This window comes from Xenopus laevis, chromosome 4L (assembly GCF_017654675.1).
Source record: "Xenopus laevis strain J_2021 chromosome 4L, Xenopus_laevis_v10.1, whole genome shotgun sequence".
Taxonomy (NCBI): domain Eukaryota; kingdom Metazoa; phylum Chordata; class Amphibia; order Anura; family Pipidae; genus Xenopus; species Xenopus laevis.
Window position 1 is genome coordinate 150263945 of NC_054377.1, and position 18989 is coordinate 150282933.

Below are 18989 nucleotides of genomic sequence, written 5' to 3' on the forward strand. Positions count from 1 at the left end.
GTCACACAGATGAGATTTATCCACAGGGGAGAGACCATAACAAACCAGTAATGATTTTATACTGAGTCCTGCAGTTCGGCTCCTGCACCCCAGCGTGGGGGTCAAACTCAGCACGTGAACCAGACGGGGGTCTCTCCAGTCACATGGTCAAGAACGTCCCATATTTATGTAGGAAGACAAATTTACTGCAAACGGTAAGAAAAATCTGTGTGTTTATTTGGAAACTTCATCCCCATTGGCTTGTGGACATGGAAACCACCTGCACCACAGTCAGTCTAGAGATTCAACCCCCCCAAGAACGATTACCCCTCTATCATCTAAATGCTGAACCATCACTGGGTGTATATACCCTGCACTTTAATTAGACATCCACTCTTCATTTTTAATTAATCAGCAGAATAATCAAATAATGACCGTTAATACAAGACCAGTCTGTAATGAACCACGGAATGTCCCATTAAAGCAGTTGTTCACCTTTAAATTAACTGTCAGTAGAGAGTGATATTCTGAGACCATTTGCAATTGGTCTTCATTTTTTATTATTTGTGGTTTTTAAGTTATTTAGCTTTTTATTCAGCAGCTCTCCAGTTTGTAATTTCAGCAGTCTGGTTGCTAGGGTCCTAATTCCCCTAACAACAATGCAATATTGCAATATATGATGTATTAATGCAGGAGAGATACGGGTATTCTCTATTGATGCGTATTCCAGCAGCCTGACACTAGTGTTGATTTAGATGGCTCCTCGGGGGCGGTGCCCACTTATTGCATAAAAGCAGAATAAACTCTCCAGTGTATCAGTGTTACTGGCTGGCTTCTCCTCTGGCAGCGGTTGCTATGGACTTCTCCATGCTGACGGACGACCTGGAGGGCGATATCGATGCGCAGTTTGTGATCCATCAGAGCCTGCGGGAGGCTTTCCTCAAAACTTCCATTGGCCAAACCACAGAAAACAACAAGTAAGTAGTTCCTTAAAGGAAACAAAACCCAAGACCCCAATGGAGCAAATAATGATAATAATAACAATAATGATGTCCATAACTAGACTCTTTCTCTTGTCCAGTTCCTCGTCACTGAGTTCAGAACATGAGAAGATTGTGGCCGCCATACGAGTAGGTATGAAATCCTATTTACTGACCCTACTGTAAGTACCAGTTGCCGACCCATTATACAAACACTGGAAATGTGCCGGGAAGACCAAAAGCTGAGAGAAAATGCCCCAAGGGTAACAATCTCCTTAGTGTAATCTTTTCTACTATGTACTCATATATCACTGAGAATGCACAGATCATTCTCCTGTACTATATGTTGTCTGTACACGGAGAATACTCAGGTCTCATCTCCTGTACTATATGTTGTCTGTACACGGAGAATACTCAGGTCCCATCTCTTTTACTATAAGTTGTCTGTACACGGAGAATACTCAGGTCTCATCTCCTGTACTATATGTTGTCTGTACACGGAGAATACTCAGGTCCCATCTCTTTTACTATAAGTTGTCTGTACACGGAGAATACTCAGGTCCCATCTCTTTTACTATAAGTTGTCTGTACACGGAGAATACTCAGGTCTCATCTCCTGTACTATATGTTGTCTGTACACGGAGAATACTCAGGTCTCATCTCCTGTACTATATGTTGTCTGTACACGGAGAATACTCAGGTCTCATCTCCTGTACTATATGTTGTCTGTACACAGAGAATACTCAGATCCCATCTCCTGTACTATATGTTGTCTGTACACGGAGAATACTCAGGTCTCATCTCCTGTACTATATGTTGTCTGTACACAGAGAATACTCAGGTCTCATCTCCTGTACTATATGTTGTCTGTACACGGAGAATACTCAGGTCTCATCTCCTGTACTATATGTTGTCTGTACACAGAGAATACTCAGGTCCCATCTCCTGTACTTTATGTTGTCTGTACACAGAGAATACTCAGGTCCCATCTCCTGTACTATATGTTGTCTGTACACGGAGAATACTTAGGTCCCATCTCCTGTACTATATGTTGTCTGTACACAGAGAATACTCAGGTCTCATCTCCTGTACTATATGTTGTCTGTACACAGAGAATACTCAGGTCTCATCTCCTGTACTATATGTTGTCTGTACACGGAGAATACTCAGGTCTCATCTCCTGTACTATATGTTGTCTGTACACGGAGAATACTTAGGTCCCATCTCCTGTACTATATGTTGTCTGTACACGGAGAATACTCAGGTCTCATCTCCTGTACTATATGTTGTCTGTACACAGAGAATACTCAGGTCACATCTCCTGTACTATATGTTGGCTATTGTATTACTGAGATTGCTCAGGTACAGGGGTTTATTATAACAATTATTATTAATACTAATTATCCTTTGATGTTTCCCAGGAGATGAAAAGACTCTAACGAAGTTGTGTTCCCAACGGTTGGCGTTTTGTGAGGCAGATGATAATGGTTGGACCCCGTTGCATGAAGCTGCTGTGCAGGTGGATAAAAATATCCTGGAAATGACATTTAAGGGTAAGTCATAGAAACGGCCGAAAAGGCAGACATTATTCCACTGTCATGTGACCCTGCTGTGTCTCCCCAGCTGTCAGTTACACCACCTGGGAACAGACGACAGTTAAAGGGGAAACACCACTCTTTCTGGCAGTTGAAAGCGGCAAACTGGAAAATGTCAACTTTCTGCTTTCCAACAACTGTGACCCTGACATCATGAATGGCGCCGAGGAATCACCCCTAGTTGTAGGTAACTGGCCCCTCCTACTAGAGGGCGTGTTTTTCTAATCACAAGAATAAGCCTGGAAGGTAAAACAACACTTCTCTTTGTGTATGGCGCAGCAGTCTGCGATTCTTTCATCCACCGTAACTGCGTATGGTGTGACGCATGAGGCGCAGATGCGGTGGATGCAACTTGGAGTCGGCAGTTATGCTGGAATTCTGGGAAAACCACTGCATTATGGGTATAAAACATTGTGAAATTGCACTTTGCTCGTGCGTTTGTAAATGACCCCTTAAAGGAGAAGGAAAGCCACCGAAGCAGTTTATTGCTAATAGATTAGCCACAGTAGTACGAGCTATAACACTATATTTAGTCTGTAGAATGCTTTACCATACCTGAGTAAACAGCCCTAGAAGCTCTCTCTGTTTGTTTAGGATAGCAGCTGCCATATTAGCTTGGTGTGACATCACTTCCTGCCTGAGTCTCTCACTGCTCACTCATAGCTCTGGGCTCAGATTACAGCAGGGAGGGGAGGAGGGAGGGGGTTAGAGGAGCAAACTGAGCATGCTCAAGCCCTAGCCCTGGAGGTTTAAGCTGAAAACAGTTAGTCTGATACAGAAGCCCATGAGTACACAATAGAAGGAAAGAAATGTGCTGTTTCTTTTGACAGAGGACTCAGAGCAGCATTACTTTGAGGGGTTACTGGTGTATTTATATAGACCTTTCTGATAAAGCTTACTTAATTTTAGCCTTTCCTTCTCCTTTAAGTCCACTCCCTTTTTTGCCTTATGGTCTCCCTGCTTCTTCGTAGCAATACGCCAAGGGGCCTATGATATCGCCTCCCTCCTGCTGCGCTTCGGTGCCAACGTCAACTTGCCTTGCGCTGATAACCGGACGGCCCTGCACGAGGCGGCCAAGCTGGGCAAGAAAGACATTGTGGGGCTACTCCTGCGCTCTGGGGCTGACGTCACGTTTACCAGCAACTACGGCTTCACCCCACTGGCACTGGCAGCACAGAATGGGCACATGGAAGTAATGGAAATGCTCATACAAAGAGGTGGGTAAGATGGAAGCAGTGGTGTAACTACAGAAGTATATATCAATACTGAGTATCAATCAGTGTTATTAGGGTAATAGACTCTGCAAGGGGTGGGTGGGACTCGTTTCACTGTCCTGCTTAAAGCCCTGCGCCTTCTCTCTCCCCCCTGGGGTTCCTTTAGGTGCCAGCGTTACAGCCCAGGCCTCCGATTCAGCTTCCATTCTGTTTGAAGCAGCGTCTTCAGGTAACCCCGATGCCATCTCACTCTTACTGGAGTATGGAGCCGACGCCAATGTACCCAAACACTCTGGCCACTTACCTATACACCGAGCTGCCTACAGGGGCCACATCTTGTAAGTCACAGCTTTCATTCTCTCTTACCATCATCTTCTCTTACCATGACCTTCATAAAGATCATAAAGCGGGTCATGGTTTAACGCCATGGGGACATTGTGTTCTGGGGTATTATACATGGAATTGGCACTGTATTTATCTGCTGTGTGTTCTGGGGTATTATACATGGAATTGGCACTGTATTTATCTGTTGTGTGTTCTGGGGTATTATACATGGAATTGGCACTGTATTTATCTGCTGTGTGTTCTGGGGTATTATACATGGAATTGGCACTGTATTTATCTGCTGTGTGTTCTGGGGTATTATACATGGAATTGACACTGTATTTATCTGCTGTGTGTTCTGGGGTATTATACATGGAATTGGCCCTGTATTTATCCTGCTGTGTGTTCTGGGGTATTATACATGGAATTGGTACTGTATTTATCTGCTGTGTGTTCTGGGTATTATACATGGAATTGGCACTGTATTTATCTGCTGTGTGTTCTGGGTATTATACATGGAATTGGCACTGTATTTATCTGCTGTGTGTTCTGGGTATTATACATGGAATTGGCACTGTATTTATCTGCTGTGTGTTCTGGGGTATTATACATGGAATTGGCCCTGTATTTATCTGCTGTGTGTTCTGGGTATTATACATGGAATTGGCCCTGTAATTATCTGCTGTGTGTTCTGGGGTATTATACATGGAATTGGTCCTGTATTTATCTGCTGTGTGTTCTGGGTATTATACATGGAATTGGCACTGTATTTATCTGCTGTGTGTTCTGGGGTATTATACATGGAATTGACACTGTATTTATCTGCTGTGTGTTCTGGGGTATTATACATGGAATTGGTACTGTATTTATCTGCTGTGTGTTCTGGGGTATTATACATGGAATTGACACTGTATTTATCTGCTGTGTGTTCTGGGGTATTATACATGGAATTGGTCCTGTATTTATCCTGCTGTGTGTTCTGGGGTATTATACATGGAATTGGCCCTGTATTTATCTGCTGTGTGTTCTGGGGTATTATACATGGAATTGGCCCTGTATCTATCCTGCTGTGTGTTCTGGGGTATTATACATGGAATTGGTACTGTATTTATCTGCTGTGTGTTCTGGGGTATTATACATGGAATTGACACTGTATTTATCCTGCTGTGTGTTCTGGGGTATTATACATGGAATTGGCCCTGTATTTATCTGCTGTGTGTTCTGGGGTATTATACATGGAATTGGTACTGTATTTATCTGCTGTGGGTTCTGGGGTATTATACATGGAATTGGCTCTGTATTTATCCTGCTGTGTGTTCTGGGGTATTATACATGGAATTGGCCCTGTATTTATCTGCTGTGTGTTCTGGGGTATTATACATGGAATTGGTACTGTATTTATCTGCTGTGTGTTCTGGGGTATTATACATGGAATTGGCACTGTATTTATCTGATGTGTGTTCTGGGGTATTATACATGGAATTGGCACTGTATTTATCTGATGTGTGTTCTGGGGTATTATACATGGAATTGACACTGTATTTATCCTGCTGTGGGTTCTGGGGTATTATACATGGAATTGGCCCTGTATTTATCTGCTGTGTGTTCTGGGGTATTATACATGGAATTGACACTGTATTTATCCTGCTGTGTGTTCTGGGGTATTATACATGGAATTGGCCCTGTATTTATCTGCTGTGTGTTCTGGGGTATTATACATGGAATTGGTACTGTATTTATCTGCTGTGGGTTCTGGGGTATTATACATGGAATTGGCTCTGTATTTATCCTGCTGTGTGTTCTGGGGTATTATACATGGAATTGGCCCTGTATTTATCTGCTGTGTGTTCTGGGGTATTATACATGGAATTGGTACTGTATTTATCTGCTGTGTGTTCTGGGGTATTATACATGGAATTGGCACTGTATTTATCTGATGTGTGTTCTGGGGTATTATACATGGAATTGGCACTGTATTTATCTGATGTGTGTTCTGGGGTATTATACATGGAATTGGCCCTGTATTTATCTGCTGTGTGTTCTGGGGTATTATACAGGGAATTGTCACTGTATTTATCCTGCTGTGTGTTCTGGGGTATTATACATGGAATTGGCACTGTATTTATCTGCTGTGTGTTCTGGGGTATTATACAGGGAATTGTCACTGTATTTATCCTGCTGTGTGTTCTGGGGTATTATACATGGAATTGGCACTGTATTTATCCTGCTGTGTGTTCTGGGGTATTATACAGGGAATTGGCACTGTATTTATCCTGCTGTGTGTTCTGGGGTATTATACAGGGAATTGTCACTGTATTTATCCTGCTGTGTGTTCTGGGGTATTATACATGGAATTGGCACTGTATTTATCTGCTGTGTGTTCTGGGGTATTATACAGGGAATTGTCACTGTATTTATCCTGCTGTGTGTTCTGGGGTATTATACATGGAATTGGCACTGTATTTATCTGCTGTGTGTTCTGGGGTATTATACAGGGAATTGTCACTGTATTTATCCTGCTGTGTGTTCTGGGGTATTATACATGGAATTGGCACTGTATTTATCTGCTGTGTGTTCTGGGGTATTATACATGGAATTGGCCCTGTATTTATCCTGCTGTGTGTTCTGGGGTATTATACATGGAATTGGCCCTGTATTTATCTGCTGTGTGTTCTGGGGTATTATACATGGAATTGGTCCTGTATTTATCTGCTGTGAGTTCTGGGGTATTATACATGGAATTGGCTCTGTATTTATCCTGCTGTGGGTTCTGGGGCATTAATTATACATGGATTTTGTGTCATAAATCTGAAATTGTGCATTTCCCTGCCTGAATTCCACAGGGCTTTAAAATCACTGATTCCGGTGACAGAAATTGGGGTGATCAAGAGAAGTGGCATTAGCCCAGTTCACTCAGCGGCAGCCGGGGGGCACCCACAGTGCTTGGACCTCCTCATCCAGTCTGGCTTCGATGTGAACTTCATGCTGGCCCAGCGTGTGCGCAAAGGTTACGATGATGAGAGGAAATCAGCTCTGTATTTTGCAGTTTCCAACAATGACATTTCTGCGGCCCACCTGCTGCTAGAGGCCGGGGCCCTCCCCAACCAGGATCCAGTCAACTGCCTGCAGGTGGCGCTTCGGATGGGGAACTATGAGCTGGTAAACCTGCTGCTCCGACACGGGGCCAACGTCAACTACTTCTGTAGGGTGAACCCCCTGCACTTCCCCTCGGCCCTGCAGTATGCGCTGAAAGATGAAGTCATGTTGCGCATGTTGCTCAATTACGGCTACGACGCATACACGTGCTTTGACTGCCCCGACGGGAACAGGGAGCATTCTAATTGCGGGATCGAAGGATGGACGTCTACTGTCATCAAGGACACCATGGTAGGGTCTAGGCACTTCCCAGTGAGATTATCAATTAAAGGAATTGTTCATTATCAAAATAAAACTGGGTAAATAAATAGGCTGTGCAAAATAAATAATGTTTCTAATATAGTTAATTAGCCAAAAATGTAATGTATAAAGGCTGGAGTGACTGGATGTGTAACATAATAGCCAGAACACTACTTCCTGCTTTTCAGCTCTCTTGCTTTCCACTGATTGGTTACCAGGCAGTAACCAATCAGTGACTGAAGGAGGGGCACATGGGACATAACTGTTGCTTTTGAATCTGAGCTGAATGCTGAGGATCAATTTCAAACTCTCATGTGCCCCCCCCTTATAGTCACTGACTAACTCAGAGTTATAGAGCTGAAAAGCAGGAAGTAGTGTTCTGGCTATTATGTTACACATCCACTCACTCCAGCCTTTATACATTACATTTTTGGCTAACTAACTATATTAGATACATTTTATACTTTGCACAGCCTATTTATTTACCCAGTTTTATTTTTACACTGAACTGTTGCTTTAAAGGAGTTGTTCACCTTTAAAATAACTAGGGATGCACCGAATCCAGGATTCGGTTCGGGATTCGGTTCGGGATTCGGCCTTTTTCAGCAGGATTCGGATTCGGCCGAATCCTTCTGCCTGGCCGAACCGAATCCTAATTTGCATATGCAAATTAGGCGTGGGGAGGGAAATTGTGTGACTTTTCATCACAAAACAAGGAAGTAAATTTTTTTTTCCTCTTCCCATCCCTAATTTGCATATGCAAATTAGGGTTCGGATTCGGTATTCGGCCGGATCTTTCACAAAGGATTCGGAGGTTCGGCCGAATCCAAAATAGCGGATTCGGTGCATCCCTAAAAAGAACTGTTAGACTGATGTAGAGAGGGATATTCTGAAACAATTTGCAATTGGTTTTAATTTTTTATTATTTGTGGTTTTTGACGTATTTAGCTTTTTATTCAGCAGCTCTCCAGATTGCAATGTTAGCCACATGGTTGCTAGGGTCTAAATTACCCTAGCAACCATGCACTGATTTGAATAAGAGACTGGAATATAAATAGGAGAGGCCTGAATAGAAAGATGTGTAATAAAAAAAGTAGCAATAATAATAAATGTGTAGCCTTACGGAGCATTTGTTTTTTTAGATGGGGTCAGTGACCCCCATTTGAAAGCTGGAAAGAGTCAGAAGAAAAAGACATAACTTGATCAATTGAAAAGTTGTTTAGAACTGGCCATTATATAAGATACTAAGTTAAAGGTGAACCACCAATTGAAAGGGGGAAGTAAACTTTTTAGCATGTTATAAAAGGATCAATTCTAGTGATCCACTATTTTAGCATTTGACCAAACCCCGAATCCTTTGTGAAAGATTGGGCAGAATACTAAACTGAACCCTAGTTTGCATAGTGTGTAAATGAGGGAAACAAGGGATAGAGAGAAAATCACATGCGCAGCGCGCAGTTAAAAAATGTTTTACTTCCTGGTTTGTGTCATGTGATTTCTTTGGATTGGGGTCGGCCAGGCACTTGTATTTATCTGAATGCTGCTGAAAAATGCTGGATCTTGGCTGAACCCTGGATTGAGTGCATCTCTGATGTATCCTTCCCTTCTGATCTGCAATTAAAAATGCTGCCTGCTTCTTAGGGGTCACTGACCCTGACAACTAAAAAATTGTATTCTTCTTTTTTTTTTTTTTTTTTATTCTGGCCCTCTAATATTGATCTTACATTCTTCCAAACTGCCACCTGGTTGCTAGGGTAATTAATGCCTAGCAGCCTCATAGCAGTTAAAATGCCAAATGTTTACAGAGGTAAAGACAAACGATGGAAACAATTAAATAACTATTATACTAAGAGCAGGGACATACGGTCAGATTCAGGGAGATTAGTCGCCCAGCGGCCAGCTCTTCATTTTCCGAAGTCGCCAGTTCGGGCCCGTCGCCATTTTCATTCTAGCTGGCAGGAACGCAGGGGAAGGCGACTTCGGAAAACTAATCGCTCTGAGTGGCGTCCCGCCGGCTGTTTTCATTTTAGCCGATTGAAAATAGCCGGCGGTACGACACTCGTTTTCCGAAGTCGCCTTCCCCTGTGTTCCTGCCAGCTAGAATGAAAATGGCGACGGGCCCGAACTGGCGACTTCGGAAAATGAAGAGCTGTGAGTGCCACCTTGTCGACAGTCGCCGGGTGACTAATTTCCCCGAATGTGACCGCGTGTCTCTGCCCTAAAAGTGAATTTGAAGGTGAAGTGTCCCTGTAGATGGGCCCAGTCTCTCAGATCCATGTCCTTATTCCTCCATTCCCTTCTCTGTTAGGGTTCAAGCACACGTGCAGATTCGGGGAGATTTAGTTGCGTCTTTATGAGGCAAATTCGGAAATCGTCATTATAATTTGTCATTATAGCAGGTGGCAGTCAATTCGGGGAGATTGTCGCCCCACAGAAGAGGCGATTAGTCGCCAGGCGACTAAATCTCCCCAAATCTGCCCGTGTGCCCTAACAGATCTCTGTGCTCTCCTGTCCCCTCTATCTCAGTGGCTCATTTACACTTTAATTAGATGAGAAGAAACCTGAGCTTAGACAGAACAAACAAAACCACTCAGTTTTCAGAACACACAATCACAGTATAATGACATCCATGATGTACAGTGGCCAGTGGAAGAGTCAGGAGTCAGAACTGACAGTGTTAATCACGTTCCTCCTTTACTTTCCCCAGTTCTGTGAAGTGATCACCCTGACTTGGCTCCAGCATCTCTCTGGGAACGTCGTGCGGGTCCTGCTCGATTATGTTGACCACGTGGAATTCTGCAGAAAACTGAGAAATCTCCTCATGAAGCAGAAGCAATGGGCGGAAATCCAGCAAATCGCCTGTAAGTTGCACCATCAGACAGCGAGTGGGCGAGGGTTAAACTGATTGGATGTCTGGGGCCCCAGGGCCATGTGACTTGTATTTAACAACCTGACAGAGGAGTCAATATCACTCACAGGAATGATTTCAAGGGGAAATAGACCCATTTATAAGATGTAGATTATAGTATATGGGCAGTGGGGTTGCTTAGATTTGATTGGGCAGTTTCAGCCTTTGTTCACCTTTAAATTAACTGTTAGTATGATGTAGAGAGGGATATTCTGAGACAATTTGCAATTGGTTTTTATTTTTTATTATTTGTGGTTTTTGAGTTATTTAGCTTTTTATTCAGCAGCTCTCCAGTTTGCAGTTTCAGCCATCTGGTTGCTATGGTCCAAATTCCCCTAGCAACCATGCATTGATTTGAATAAGAGACTGGAATATGAATAGGAGAGGCCTGAATAAAAAGTAGCAATAACAATACATTTTTAGACTTACAGAGCATTTGTTTTTTAGATGGGGTCAGTGACCCCCCGCATTTGAAAGCTGGAAAGAGTCATAATGAAGAGCAATTGAAAAGTTGCTTAGAATTTAGTGAGAATTAACCCTGCAGACTCCCCCGTCTGAGCTATTGGTTATTTCCATCTATGAATTCTGGGAGCAGCCGCTTCTCCTATTGGCTGCCGGTGAGAGGGAGGGAGGAATAGGGAAACAGAAGGGCAAATAATCGGCTGCAGAATGAGTCCAGTGTTAACCGTTTCCTTTCCATCCCTCTCCCTGGCAGGTAATCCCCGCCCCCTGAAGCACCTGTGTCGCATGAAGATCAGGAAGTGCATGGGGCGCCTCCACCTGCGATGTCCCGTCTTCATGTCATTCCTGCCCCTGCCTAACCGGCTGAAGGATTATATTGTGTATAAGGAGTACGACTTGTACGGACAGGCCCAATTAGCCCAGTCCTGGTAACTGTGCCCACAGGAAGCCCCTCCCACACTGGGGGGGAATGGAACAAACCAGGGCCATGGAAACGATGTGTGAGCTTTGCTGCCGACCTTGGGCTGCTCCCTATATTAGCACTGACTGTATATTTCAGCATCAACTCCCTGCACCCTGACAAATGCAATGACTAGTGAGGGGGAGAATAAATTTGGCAGTTTCGCAAAACTGCCGTAAAAAATCACCAGCAAAAATTCGGCGGTGGCAAAAAAATTTTGACGCACGTCAGAAAAGTCGCCTGCGTTAAAACCGTCGCACACCAACATTATTTGGACGTCCGTTGACTTTAATGTCGGCGTCAAAATTGACGATTCGCAAAATTTTCGCCGTTTTGCTAATTTTGTCAGGAATTTGTGAATTTTTCAGCGAAGTGAAATGAGACAAATTCGCTCATCACTAGTAATGACCCCTCCTCTGAATGAGACGCTCGTCTCTCATTGGCTTCTGCCGACATCAATGTTCCTGGAGTTTCACATTCACAGAACTCAAGTGGCTTCTGATCACGTGATATTGTTACATAGAGACTCACTACCCCCCCCAGCAAATATGAAAGACCCTTTAGTATATTGTAACCTACACGTAGCTCCTCCCCTCTTTTCCTACCATTGTACCCGCTGCCTGTTGCTAAGGTTTTTGATCATAGTAACAAGGTGGCATATTTACCCAGCGGAGCTGACACTCTAAGGAACCACACAGGGGTCATTTTAATCAGCAGCAAATGACCCGGCTTGTTGACTTTAAGACAGTATTTACAGGTTTGTGACAGATTTTAAAGGGGTGGTCCCCCTTTAAGTAAAATTTTAGTATGTTATAGAATGGCTAATTCTAAGCAACTTTTCCATTGGTCTTCGTTATTTATAGTTTTATTGTTTTTAATTATTTACCTTCTTCTTCCGACTATTTCTGTATTTTCTGGATCTGTACTAGTACAGTATGGGATCAGTTATCAGGAAACCCATTAACCAGAAAGCTCCTCATTACAGGAAGGCCGTCTCCCATAGACTCAATTTTTATCAAATAATTTTCCTTTTTCTGTGTAATAATAAAACAGTAACTTGTTCTTGATCCCAACTAAGATATAATTAATCTGTTTATTTACTGTTTAAACTGATGGTTCACCTTTAAGTATGTTATAACTGGCCAATAATAAGCAACTTTTCAGTTGGTCTTCATTTATTTTTATAGTTTTTGAATAATTTGCCTTCTTCTCCCAACTCTTTCCAGCTTTCAAACAGGGGTCACTGACCCCATCTAAAATACAAAATTGCTCTTACAAAAAATAAAGTCAGCTTATGATTGTGCTTCACTTCCCCTTTAAACGCTTTCACAACCAACAGTAAAGAATTGTTACAGCAACTTAAAACCTTTAATCTGTCCTCGCAACTGTCACATGGAACAATTAATTAAATCTACACCCCCCTCCTCAAAACAAGCAAGCGATAGAGATGGGCAACTCCCGTTATACACGTAATACTCCCAGACCTACCAATAACCTTGCTGTTCAACTACAACTCCCATTACCCCTCACAGACAATGCAATGTAACACGTTTGAATGGAAATGCCTAAAAATGCAGATTGTGTTTCAGATGCCAAAGGGTTAAAGGAACCGATAAGCAGGAAAAAAAAGGGGCCAAGTTACTTAGAATGAGGCTTATTAAAATTTAATGTTGAGGTTAGCTTGCCCTTTATACACCTGACTTGCATCGTGGGCAGTGGCTGTACATTGGAGGGGGCAAGCGAATGGAATTTAAAGGGTAAATGTGTATAAACCCAGCCCCCGCTGAGTAATTAAAAGGTTTAATCACAATTGCGTCTCGTTACAACAATGATTCATTACGAAACAATTAAAGTCGACGCGAGGCCGACGCACAACTCCCAGCAAGCTCAGCTCTTCCCCTTTCTAGTTCTGGGCGGGTCCTTTAAATTTCCCTGATGTAGGGGCCCCAGAAGGTCCCGCCGACGCGGAAGAGACACCGCCAGGAAAGCATGCAGCCCCGTATCCACCTGGCAGCTCCCGCAAAAAAACATGGCCGCTTCTCAAAGGCAAAATAATGAGCGGTGACTCAATAGAGGAATTACGGTAATAATAAAAGTGGTGTTTCCTGTGTGCGCCTCGTTGCCTTTAATTCAGCAACTCCGGGACCCTTTATCTCCATCATGCCTCCGACTCTCGCTGCTTCTTCTTCCCTTCCTCCCCTACATCGCTCTCTTCTGATTGGCTGCTGCTCAGAACCACAAACTGTCCCTCGGCATTGGGCTGGTTGGGTCGGCTGGAGGCGGCAATTAAACGGCTTTGCTCTTCCAGATCCTGAGGGTACAAAGGTTACGGTCAGATTATGCCCCCCAATGAGGGAATAAAGGGGACCTCACACCCCAACCATTAAAGTTAAAAGGAAAACTTCACCCAAAAAATTAAAAGAAAAAGTAAATTCTGGGCGTGTATATCTTCTGCACTGCTGGTTCTGACTCCTGAAATAGTGTTACAGAATTCAGCTAAATAGCAGACACCAGAATTAGGTCACAGACTGTGCCCCTCCTTATCCTGAACTGATCAGCAGTAGCTGGAGGGCCACAATCTGGCAATTGCCCCCCAGGGGTAAGAAGGGCTCAGCGGCAGGGACTTACCTTTTCTATCTGTTTCTGTTTGCTGATTTCTTTCTGCTGTTTCTCTTTGACTTTCTCAATTTCTTTCTGTTTATCCGACGCTCTGCGATCCTGCCAGCGACAAATATAAATCAGATCATATGATGTTTAAAAGGATAAAGCCTTTGTCTCTCAGGCTGAGGCTTCTGTGTTTCCTTCCATAGTCCTCCTATTGTGTTACCATCTCGAATGTGAAGCCATAATCGGGCCTAGCAGTTCATACCAGTTCTGTTGTTCCATTATTGGTGTTTTGGCCAATAGAGGAGGTGCAGGGTACAGATCCCATAAAAATATTGGAACATTATTTCATGTACTAAGCACAATTCAGCAGGAGCAGCCCCTAAGTTTGCTCATAGTCTGTACAGAGAGATCCCATAAAACTATGGCAGCATAGGTATTCCCTGTACTAAGCACAATTCAGCAGGAACAGCCCCTAAGTCTGCTCATAGTCTGTACAGAGAGATCCCATAAAACTATGGCAGCATAGGTATTCCCTGTACTAAGCACAATTCAGCAGGAACAGTCCCTAAGTTTGTTCATAGTCTGTACAGAGAGATCCCATAAAACTATGGCAGCATAGGTATTCCCTGTACTAAGCACAATTCAGCAGGAACAGTCCCTAAGTTTGCTCATAGTCTGTACAGAGAGATCCCATAAAACTATGGCAGCATAGGTATTCCCTGTACTAAGCACAATTCAGCAGGAACAGTCCCTAAGTTTGCTCATAGTCTGTACAGAGAGATCCCATAAAACTATGGCAGCATAGGTATTCCAGAAGATACGGAAGCAGAGCTGACCGGCACTCAAACGGATCCACAAGACCATAGATATTCAGTTAAAAAATAAATTTATTGCTAGTAAAGTTAAAAATATAGCTGCATCTCCATCCACCCTACGCGTTTCGCACCCCTCAGGGTTCTTAGTCATGGGCTCGTGAACTAAGGCAGCATGGGACACAGGGGATACTTACAAGTTCTGCATGAAGAGCAATCTGTTTTGCCAGCCCAACGGAATCACAGATCTGTGAACAGAACAATTTTAAGATTAAACAGATCTAAGTGGATTGGACAGACCTGCCCACACACCAATCAATTTCTCATCCCAAATTAATCATCACATTTACATTGGAAACATCCCAAATCAGCTGAGTCTAAAGAAACACAACAATCATCAGGTTCTAAGGAGACGATCAAGGACTGGACAATGGATCTCCTCCTGAGAGGGGTGGTTCACCTTTAATGTCTAGAATGTTATAGAACGTCCTAGTCTTAGTAACTTCTCAATTGGTCTTCATTATTTATATAGTTGTTTATTTATCATCCTGCTCTGACTTTTTTCAGCTTTCAAAAGGGGGTCACTGACCCAGCAACCAAAAAGCAATTGCTCTGTGAGGCTACAGTTTTTTTTTTATTATCTTTCTATTCAGTCCCTCTGCTGTTCATCTCTAAGCTCTTTCATTCACACCACTGCCTGGTTGCTAGGGTAAAGTGGACTCTAGCAACCAGATAGCTGCTGAAATTCCAAGATGGAGAGCTGCTGAATAATTAAAATAAACATGTTACAGGGTGAACTATACAGGGGATTACAGTCTGAATTTAAGGTGTAAATAGGGTTGCCACCTTTTCAGGAAAAAAATTCCGCCCTTCCTATATTCTTGCCGTTTTTTTCTATTAATAACATTGGCATCAAGCATCATTTTTACCGGCCAGGCCAGTAAAACAATGCAGGGGTCAATTAATCTCAGTAATAATACCATTTAAATCTTACACAAGATAAGCAGACACAGCAGGAAAACTTTCATGTAGGGGCCACATCCCGCCTGCAGGCCTCCAGTTTAAATACCAGAATTTAAAGGTGAACTACCCCTTTCACTATAAATGAAAGGGTGCTGGATTTGGGAGATTCAGACGCTAAGACTTTATCCTGCTGCAAGTAACTCACTCCTGCTGCAAGTAACTCACCCCGTGCTGCAAGTAATTCACCCCGTGCTGCAAGTAACTCACCCCTGCTGCACGTAGGGTTGCCTTTACCTTTGTGCGGGCGTGCACAAAAAGGGGACGGATCATTATGCAGAAGGGGTGGGGCTATGCAGTGTGATGCAAAAGGGGCGGAGCAACATCACAGCGATGTGAAGAACACTGCAAAAAAGGTAAGTTCTGCGCGAATTGGGGTCAGGCCGAGGGCTTTTTTTAAAGGGTATTACAAATTACCGGCACCTGCATTGCCGGTTAAATCACTCCTGCTGCAAGTAACTCACTTCTGCTGCAAGTAACTCACTCCTGTTGGCATCCCAGGCTGATAAGAATTGGTTGCAGCAACTAATGACACAAATTTCATAAAACATTCAGTGCTTCTGTACCTTCTCTCCTTCATTGTTGGACTCGAAGATGTAACAGACAGACACCGGCCTCCCCTCGGCTCTTCCACCCGCCGTGCGCAGTACAAAGCCGAAGAGGCGCTTATTCTCCTGGTGCGTCGCGTATAGAACTATATGGGCCAGAGGGAACTGAAGAAGAAAGAAGGTTTGTAGTCAGAACTCACAGGCAGTGGGAAAGGCCCAGTCATATGAAAAAGTTTGGGAACCCCTCTCAGTCTACATAATAATTTACTAAACTCTCAACAAAAAAGATAACAGTGGTATGTCTTTCATTTCCCAGGAACATCTGAGCACTGGGGGGTTTTCTGAACAAATGGTGTGAGAATGTTACAGACAACCCAAAGATCACCTCCAAAGACCTGCAAGAACATGTTGCTGCAGATGCAGGTGTATCTGTACATCGTTCTACAATTCAGCACAATTTGCACAAAGAACATGTGTATGGCAGGGGGATGAGAAGCCCTTTCTGCACTCACACAAACACACTCGCTTGTTGTATGGAAAAGCTCATTTAGACAAGACACGGTCATTTTGGAACTGATGAGACAAAAATGGAGTTATTTGGTCATAACAAAAAGCGCTTTGCATGGCGGAAGAAGAACACGGCATTCCAAGAAAAACATCTGCTACCGACTGTCACATTTGGTGGAGGTCCCATCATGCTGTGGGGCTGTGTGGCTAGTTCAGGGGCTGTGTGACTAGTTCAGGGACTACTGGGGCCCTTGTTCAAGTCCAGGGTCGGATGAATTCAACCCAATATCAACAAATTCTTCAGCGATAGAAGTCTATAGGAGGCATCTAGAGGCTGTTACATTTGCAAAAGGAGCTCAACTAAGTATTGATGTAATATCTCTGTTGGGGTGCCCAAATTTATGCACCTGTCTAATTTTGTTATGATCCATATTGTATATTTTCTGTTAATCCAATAAACTTTATGTCACTGCTGAAATACTACTGTTTCCATAAGGGAATGTTATATATTAAAAGGAAGTTGCTACTTTGAAAGCTCAGCCAGTGATAAACAAAACTCCAAAGAATTAAAAGGGGTTCCCAGGCTTTTTTTGGATTCGGCTGAATCCTTTGCAAAAGATTCGGCTGAATATTGAATGAGAACCCTAATTGGCATATGCAGAACTTCCTTGATTTTTTTACAAAAAGTCCCGCGATTTCCCTCCCCACCCTAATTTGCATATGCAAATTAGGTTTCGGTTTGGCCAGGCAGAAGGATTCAGCCGAATCCGGCTGAAAAAGGCAGAATACCAAACCGAATCCTGGATTCGGTGCATCCCTAATGCATACATACAAATATATACACACACACATATAGATAGAGATACATATGCACTCGCTCACTGGCTCAACTCCCATCATCCTCTAACATCTAGTGAAGGATGCTGGGGCTTTGGCTACAGGTTTGGCACTATGGGTGCCCCTTACACCTGCTTAACAAGCACCCCTCATACACAAAAGGCAAACTCACCCTCAGCCTCGTCACTTGGGTTTGTGGATCGATCAGCCTAAAATAAAATTTAAATACAAATTTATTATTATCACTGCTGTGTTGCAAATACAAAGTTATAAGCCCTATGAACATTGTTAATTGGGAGTTAATTGCCCAACTTGGGGCCTCAGATGTTGCAGGACAATATCTCCCAGAATTCTTAAGGATATAAATTATGGGCTGAAGCATGCTGGGAGTTGTAGTGCAAAACTATCTGGGGACACAAAGTGAAAACAGGGCAAGTCAATGAATTTGCTTCTGAAGCAAGAGTCACAGTCTGCCCCGGTACAAATTTGCTCCTGCCCAGCAACCCTTAGCAACCAATAAGAACTTTGCTTTAGGCATTTAGTATTCCCAGCAACCCTTAGCAACCAATAGGAACTTTGCTTTAGGTATTTAGTATTCCCAGTAACCCCAGATAGCTGAAAACTCATAGACAGAGTCCAATAGTTGGGTGACCAAGAAACATACAAATCCTGCAACAACTGTAATTGAATCATTTTACACCCAAAACTGCCTCTAAAGTCCCAGGGCAAATGCTGAACCCAAACAAGCGATAGGGTAAAACTCACTTTAAACAGTCGCACGTGACCAGGAGGTGGGACTCAGTCATCCGAAAGATGTTGTGAATGGCTCGGGCCGCCAGGATTTGCCTCATGGTTTCGTACACGACCTCCGTGTTCTCGTCTGACTTCACTTCCATGGAGCCGAGGAACCGCACAATGAACAACTGGTGAAGGATGGAGTCTGTTTCGGCAGGTGCATGAAATGATGGACTCAATTATGGAGAATACAGAAAGGCCAAAAGCCCACCATCCTTAGAATTCCTGCCCTCCCTCCATCAGTATAATGCCCTCCAATCATATAATGTCCTTCCCCCAATCATAAAATGCCCTCCCTCCAATCATATAATGCACTTCCCCCAATCATATACTGTAATGCCCTCCCTCCATCCGTATAATTCCCCCCTCCTTCTGTATAATTCCCTCCAATCATATAATGCCCTGGCCCAAATCATATAATGCCCCCACTCCATCTGTATAATTACCTCCCTCCAATCATATAATGCCCTCCCTCTATCTGTATAATGCCCTACCTCCAAGCATATAATCCCCTCCCTCTGTATAATGCCCTCCCTCCAATCATA

General features: G+C 43.4%; 2 protein-coding genes across 2 annotated transcripts in view; one reads left to right on the plus strand and one right to left on the minus strand.

The window, feature by feature from the left end:
- On the plus strand, positions 1-13426 carry LOC108704018 (dynein heavy chain 12, axonemal). Its single transcript, XM_018240380.2, has 10 exons — positions 1-194; positions 827-956; positions 1061-1113; positions 2381-2512; positions 2583-2741; positions 3526-3771; positions 3935-4106; positions 6936-7479; positions 10196-10349; positions 11112-13426. The coding sequence occupies exons 2-10, from the start codon at positions 835-837 to the stop codon at positions 11288-11290; spliced, it is 1761 nt and encodes a 586-aa protein (XP_018095869.1). The 5' UTR covers positions 1-194; positions 827-834; the 3' UTR covers positions 11291-13426.
- The window catches only part of appl1.L (adaptor protein, phosphotyrosine interacting with PH domain and leucine zipper 1 L homeolog), a 27239-nt gene continuing 21330 nt past the window's right edge, over positions 13081-18989 (minus strand). Inside the window, 6 exon segments of the mRNA NM_001090077.1 lie at positions 13081-13629; positions 13947-14036; positions 14935-14985; positions 16324-16470; positions 17822-17858; positions 18415-18589. Coding sequence (NP_001083546.1) covers positions 13477-13629; positions 13947-14036; positions 14935-14985; positions 16324-16470; positions 17822-17858; positions 18415-18589 — 653 coding nt within the window. The 3' untranslated portion in view covers positions 13081-13476.

Bases quoted from the DNA above. Each gene is read 5' to 3' on its own strand.
- LOC108704018 (XM_018240380.2), top strand. From the start codon at position 835: ATGGACTTCTCCATGCTGACGGACGACCTGGAGGGCGATATCGATGCG. The intron at 2,742-3,525 runs GTAACTGGCCCC...GCTTCTTCGTAG, and splicing joins GGAATCACCCCTAGTTGTAG to CAATACGCCAAGGGGCCTAT. The intron at 4,107-6,935 runs GTAAGTCACAGC...TGAATTCCACAG, and splicing joins GCCTACAGGGGCCACATCTT to GGCTTTAAAATCACTGATTC.